The sequence below is a fragment of the Belonocnema kinseyi genome, chromosome 9 (genome assembly GCF_010883055.1).
Source record: "Belonocnema kinseyi isolate 2016_QV_RU_SX_M_011 chromosome 9, B_treatae_v1, whole genome shotgun sequence".
Classification (NCBI taxonomy): Eukaryota; Metazoa; Arthropoda; class Insecta; order Hymenoptera; family Cynipidae; genus Belonocnema; species Belonocnema kinseyi.
The window spans coordinates 9598258-9605834 of record NC_046665.1 but is presented as its reverse complement, the minus strand read 5'-3'; the positions used below and the strand labels follow the sequence as shown (position 1 = coordinate 9605834).

Genomic DNA, 7577 nt, shown 5'->3' with positions numbered 1-7577 from the left:
GTGGACCGCGATTTTTCTTTCCCTATATTCGGTCCTGCTTGATGAAAACAAAACACAATGGTCCTTCATCTATTTACATTTACGTTTACCGCGATTAAATCCTACATACAAAAAGGTTTGTGTTCCACATAATTGTGAATTATTCTGCGGGATTTTTTTTATTTTTATGCGTTCTGTCGCGATTTGTATACTCAGTTTTTCGGACTCATCATGTAATTCATGTAAAGCAGAACCATCTGTGGTAAGAGGTAAGTTCTGTCTATATCATTTTCCAAATTTTAAAGGAAGCAAACTAGGTTACATTAAGAATTTGTATTCTTATTATTACGTGATTTTTCCTCTGTCTAGCGATAGAATAAATACAAGAATTTATTAATTTAAAAGTGAGCACATTTTGAAAATGTTTAAGTACACATTTTTTATGATTAAAAAATTCTCTGTGCAGTTGTTCATAGTACTTGAAAAGAAAAATGTTACTTTTCGATAGCCCTACAAGATAATAATATCAACTGTTTGAATTTTTTAGAAAAATTGAAAATTCAAATTTTGACCACACAAAAAATAATCAAAAATCAAAAATTGCATTTTGCGGTCAAAATATACAAGATAGACAAAAAAATGATTAAACAAACATTGTGCTCCCAAAAAATATTTTCAAATTTGTTATTATAATCAATTTTTTATAAGACACGTAGTTTTTGTTTTATTTATTAAAAAAAATAATTGAAATTACAAAAATTAATTTTTTCGACACACGACACAAGCTAAGAAAAAATAAATTCATAACATTTTTCCACCGAAGGTAGAGCAAACAAATCTTTACTAATGGCTTTTTTCACATTCTCACCAGAGAAGTTATTAGATATGTGTAAAATTTGACACCTCCCAGTTTTTGTTAAATGTACACGTTTTAAGACCTCCTGAATCCGAAAAATAGGTTTTTACGAATGGATCTGTCTGTCTGTCGGTCTGTATGCATATATGTATGCATGCATGCATATGTATGTATGTATGCCTGTCTGTCTGTCTGTGCGCACGATAACTTTTGAAAAAATCATTCTGTTAGATTGGCCTCTGGTAGACTCTTTTAGTGTCCTAAACTAAAGATCAAGTTCGTTAGCCAGCAATTTTGGATAAAAATGCAAAAAGTGGGCACATTTTGAATATTTTTGAGACCAGTTTTTTCAAAATTTAAAAATTCTCTGTACGGTTATTCATAGTATTCAAAAAGGCTAACAATTTATCCTAATGACTTTTTTCATAAAACGAAAAATTACCAGAGTTATAGAATTTACAAAATTCCAAAACACACACCAAAATGAACATTTTAAGCCAAATAGCGCACGATATGAAAAAGTCCAGATAAAAAAAAATTTGCTGTTTGAATGCCCCACAAGGTTATCAAAACAACCTTTTGAATTTTCTTAAAAGATCCAAATTTCAAATTTTGAAAAACATCATTAACAGTAAAAAACAAAAAAATATGCCCGCTGCGTGGGCACATTCTAATGACAACTATGGTCTATTAATTTCTTTTTCGTCTTGTGCGTAGAGTATTAAAATATTTAATTTTTTGATATTTTTAATGATAATTTTTCTAAGATTAAAACCAAAAACAGAAATATCAAAAAATTATTCATGACAAATAAATTATTTTTACGTTCTCATCAGAGAAGGTATTAGATTTGTATAAAAGTTGACCACCCCTACTTTTTGTCAAAAGGTCCACGGTTTCAGACCCCTAAATCCGAAAAACAGGTGTTTGCGAATGTGTCTTTCTGTATGTCTGTCTTTATGTCTGTCTGCCTTTGTGCACGATAAATTTTGAAAAAACTTAATCTATCAGATTGACCTTTGGCACACTCTTTTAGTGTCCTGAGCTCAATGCCAAGTTCGTTAGTTAGACGTTTTGGATAACAATTCAAAAAGTGAGCGCATTTTGAATGATTTTGAGACCACTTTTCTCAAAATTCAAGAATTCTCTGTACACACACGAAAATGGACCTTTTAAGCCAAATAACAGACAATATGAAGAAATGACAGGAGAAGAAAAAGTTTGATTTCTAAATGCCCTAGAAGATTATCATAACAACTTTTTGAATTTTCTTGATGAATGAAAAATTAAATTTTTACAGCATGACGATATGGAAAAGTCGCGTATTCAAAATAAAAGAATAATCTTCACTTTAACCGTGACAACTGAAAATCTTAACTTCTTTTCAGCAAAAATATTGACAACATGTCGGCCAGCGATAACTTGGGGTCTGCGAAGAACCAACGAAGATTTGTTGCAGCTTGGTTCAACGATTTCCCCTGTATTGAAGAGGTTTTCGACGATGTTACGAAGTTTTTGTGCACCATTTGCAAGCAGAAATATGAAGTGGTTGATAAGCGCAGATTGCGAGTTCATGTAGAATCTAAAAGGCACAAAAGATGCAAAATAATGAGTTTAAACGTAGAGAAAAGGAAGACGTGATCCACAAATTTTTACCAAAATGGCTAGAAGACATTCGCTTCAAACCTTGATTGCAAATGGTACTCACAAACGAGAATAAGTTTCATTGCACCTTATCTAATGTTGATAGGATGTGTACGGGTGTCGGTAACCTTATTCGTCATGCAGATACACCAGAACATATCCTGAATAGTTTTGAAGATGGTATCGAAACTTTACAGGATATACCAGCCGAAGATATTAATGACTCAATTCAATCTTCCGAAGATCGGAAAAAATTTCGCGAAATTCAATTTGCGAATTTAGGTTGCGCTGCAAATGTTCCGTGTAGTTCGATGCCAAAAATTTTAACATTTTTCCAAGAAACCGATCTAACCAACCTCCAACATATGGCTGCAGGTGCGACGAAAATGTCTAATATTGTTCACAATGTACTTGGTCCTGCTGAAGAATCACGTTTAGTTGAATTTCTCAGGAAAAAAGAGTTCTCCGTTTATGTTGACGGAACAACTGATCCAAATGGATCCGTGAAATGGATGACATTTCTCACTTCGTTTGTTGATTGTGACACTCTCGATGTTACGACGGGATTAGCTAAATTAATAACTCTTGATTCAACAAATTTAAGTGCTGAAGGTATCTTTAAAGTTTTTTTAAGTTACATGAACGATAATAAAATGCCTTTCTCAAATATCTTAGCCATTTCGACTGACAATCCATCAGTTATGATAGGTGACAGAAATTCATTTAAAACTTTAATCCTTAAAGAAAATCCGTCAATTCTTGCAATCGCTTGCATGTGCCACAAACTCGCTTTAGCTGCAAAAGATGCTTGCAATTAGATGCAGTGCTACATCGAAATTTTTCTGCAATCACTTGTACACCATAAGAACAGTACTAAGCGTTCAGAAGCATTCGAGCAGTTTACTTTAGGTTATCTAGGAAAGTCTCTGAAGATTCTTAATTACGCGAAAACGAAATGGCTCGGTCGCCATGATTGTAGTCACAGTATACGGGAACTGTATGATTTATTGTTAAAGTATTTTGATGAATTATGTTTTACCGAAAAATGTAATCCAACTTTTCTCGAAATCAAGAATAACTTAAAAGATTCAAGAACGAAAGCATATTTAGCTTTCTTAGACTTCATTTTATTCGAATTTAATAAAATTTAATTATTTTTTCAACACTCGGAAACAAGAGTGCATCTTTTGCACTCAAAGAGTCTTCAATTTCTTCAAATAGTCGCGAGACTCTTTTTGAAAACACCTTTGTTGAAGTTTTTGGAGGCAGAAAAGATTGATTTTTCTTCAACGGCTAATCAGAAATCGATAGAGACTGTAAGTTTCGGATCAGATTGCAACGATATTCTGGAAGAATTGTCTCAGAATATCGTTGCAAATGTAGAAATTATACGTGAAATTCGAGAAAATTGTCTGTCTTTTTAGTTGAGGCCGCTTCACAAATTTCGAGTAGGTTGTACTACATTCGGGATGAATTTTTCACCAAATTTTCTGTCTTTGACGCTACACAAGTTTTGCAAGATAGCGACAGAGACACCAATTCGGAGGACCTTTTCTATTTTTGCGAAAAATTTGGTGAAAACTTCGACAAGGCTGCTTTAAAAGCGGAATGGCGCCTCGTATATCGGGATTTTTCTTCGCAACCTGAACTTGATATGGTTTATTTTGATGAGATGTGGAAAAATTTTTTATCTAATAGATACGCGAACGATAATGCCAAATATCCCCAATTGATGAAATTGGTAGGATACATTAGATCTTTGCCTCATTCAAATGCTGCTGCAGAGAGAGAGCCTTTTACTCGAATGAAAAATACGATTTGTAGGTTTCTGGGAGCGCAATTTAATCTTGATATTATTATGGTCTTACGAAAAATTAAAATGGTGAGTACAAAATGTCGGATAAAGGTTATGGATCCCGTAAAAAAATCAACAAACTGGCCATAAATGTTAAATGTAACTATTTTATGAGAAATTTATTTGCTCAAGTGTTTTAGGAATAATATAAAATGTATAGACAGTAGCATAATAAGAAGGATATGAATTTTGTGTAATTTCTTATAAAGTAAATAGTGTATTCAAAATGGTGGATACAAAATGGCGTATGAATTTTGTGTTTTAATGAATCTTTTTAGGACAAAATGTCTCTTTTAGGATGTTATAGGACTGTGTATCACGAATGCGATATTTCTTTTACAAGAAATAAACTGTTAATACAGAACAGTGAAAAATTGTGATAAATACACATAATGCAATAGTAAATCAATTTATTCATCAAACTGTCTGAATAGTTTAAAACTCACAAAATACAATAGAAAGAAATACAATTTAATCACTTTCATCTTCAGTGTCACTGCAGACTGCTTTCTCTGCCGATGAAGCTAGCACATTTGTGATTTCGAGCGAAGTTTCTTTTAACAATTCGATTGCTTCAGGCGACAATGACTTCATTTCTTTTTCGCTGCAGTTTTCGCAGGCTTGAAATAAGAGGATCAGAATTGATTAACAGTCTACGAAAAATGTCCTCTATAGTTTTTTCTCTGCTACATTTTCGACTGAAATCCTGGCGGAAATTTTTGATAAATTTATTACAAGATTCCTGGGCCTCTTCAGACATTTGTCCTATAGGCAACAAGGATGTTTCAATTATATGTGACCCGTGTATCAAAATTTTATGGACACTTGTAGGTATGTTATACCCATGTATATAATTCAACAAATCTCCAAGCAGTTGACAAAGCGTACTCTTCACACTTAACAATGTTAATATCAAAGTCGCACGAAATAACCTGAAGTATTACATGAAACCTATCAATCAAAATTTTGTCTATTCTGGTAATGGACGCCGAGACTTGAGAGTTTAAAAAAAAATGGCGCGCCGTATTTCCATTATTCGAGCTCCCATAACCCTGTTTTGGGACATCTAATAGGAGTCCTAATTGCTGCCGAAAACCAGTTTGAATTTTTTTTTCGAGCTTCCATTTGAGCTTTGTCGTCTTTCCGACATTGCCAACTATTCAAATCTAACTTGTAAGAAATATGCAGCAGGCACTCGAAGAAACGAATCCACGCATGTAATCATGAAATACCAAATTCTAAATTTTCTGTGACTAATTTTTTTTGCACCATTTCATCGATGTTGTTGAACTGTTTTAATGTCCATTTGCACAGAAATCAACGTTAAGCAGAAGTTGTATTTGATAGGGAATTACAAACTTTTCCGTCAATCATTGTAAGTGCGATTTTGTAAGTAACATTTACTTGTTTACCATTGAAAATTGTTTGAAAAGGCTGCAAATTTTCTTCTTGATCTTTTATATGATCAGCTTGTGCTCTCGTTGCTTCAGCAGTTTCATGCAAGAATTCTAATTTTATCGGCCTGCAAAATCTAGGAGATGAGAGGCGTGGATTTTTCCACAGAACCTTGGTATTACTATCATTTTCAATCGTAAAAAGAAGCTGCAACGGTACAAGGGAAGTAACAAATATGCTGGCTTCAGTTTTAGTTTCATCATCGTCATAAAACTTTTGCTTAAATGTACTCTGCCCCGAAGTACCATCATATCCCCATTTGCACAACAACTGAACAATAATTTTTTTATCTAAAGGTAGAGTTTCGAGAACATTAGCTTCCACTAACAACAAACGTTCTACTATGTGGTCTAATATTGATTGCAATGAAATTTCTGCGCTAGATTCGGTAACGATAACTTCCGCTGTTGAAGGTAACATCTTTTCTTAGCCTCTAAAACCTGATAGTAGGGGGGATACAAAGTACAATTTTTTCGAACACTGACAGATCTTAAGTGGAATACAGTTAATTGTAGGTTAAATCGGTTATTTATTTTCTAATTGAACTTTTCGACTTGAAATCCCATTTTATTTTTGGTTAACAGGAAGATGGTATCATGTTTTATTATTTAGAATTGAAAATTACAGCTAAACTTATTTTACATTTGTGAAAAATGAAATTATATGGTTTTTCTTGTAAGTGATTAACATGAATGTATATGAAATTTAATATAAGCGCTCTTAATGGCGATTTTATATGCTTGATGTATTAATTTTCATACACATGGCTATACTAAAATTTAATATTATTTTTAACAGTGCACTGTGCGTCGTAAAATCGGCAGTGCATAAGCAAAACCAAACTGCTCGAGCTTCTATAGTTTCAGATAATCATTTACTCAAACGTCGTCTAAAATTTTATACGAACCGCTAAAGAAGAGAATGAATGCTTTAACTGTGCATGCCAGGGCGAATGATGATTGAATGTGTATGTGAATGAAGTTTATTTAGTTTTTATTTTGCGTTTGTGAGAGTCGAGGGGACTCACGTTCAGAAAGCACCCCGATTTTGTTTTTTATGTATGTATTATATAAAACGATTTTATTTATTTTCCGTTTGTGGCAGGCGAGGGGACCCACGTGCAGAAAGCACCCCGATTTTGTTTTTTATCTATATATTACATAAAATGATTTTTTTTACAGTCGAACCTCGGACACGTCACCCATCGGGATCAGGCGTATCGGACACTGTAAGCTCACGTGGTCTTACCCCTCAGCCTATTGGCATCAAGTTACAGGACCGTATCGATACAATGTTTTGCATCAGGTACCCCTGATAGTATACTTATGTTATCGAACAACATTTTTTTTTAATTTTACAATAAATGAAAGAAGAATTGAAATACAAATATGTATTATTCTTCTTTATTATGTCATTATTATTTGCATACAGAAAATTAAACATAATTCTGAAGATCACATAGATATCTGCTTACAATTAGTCAAACATTTTTTTTCGCAATGTGTATTGATATCTTTTGTACGAAAATTACATTTTTTCCAGTGTTCGAATTTATTTTATTTATTTTTAGTTTGTTACAGGCGAGGGGCGCTTCTTTTTAATTTTTTATTCACAAATTTTTGTGTACGTCTTTTCCGGTGGTTTTTTATGCCTTTCAGGCTTTTTCCACCGAGCCAATATATTTATTTATGTATACGGCTCAAAATTGTTGTTTTTCTTTCATTACATAACCTTCCTTCCAATTTAGTAATTTAAGTTTTTAAAGCTTATAGTTTATCAATGGATAAA

The 7577-nt window shown here is 33.0% G+C and overlaps 1 protein-coding gene across 2 annotated transcripts in view; it reads left to right on the top strand.

Moving 5' to 3' along the window:
- The window catches only part of LOC117179915, a 19273-nt gene extending 12027 nt beyond the window's left edge, over window positions 1-7246 (top strand). For both annotated transcript variants that reach the window (XM_033372121.1, XM_033372120.1), the window contains one exon: window positions 6971-7246. In XM_033372121.1, the coding sequence (XP_033228012.1) occupies window positions 6971-7104 (134 nt within the window). In that variant the 3' untranslated portion in view covers window positions 7105-7246. The remainder of the gene's footprint in view (window positions 1-6970) is intronic.
- Window positions 7247-7577: the final 331 nt, after the last annotated feature.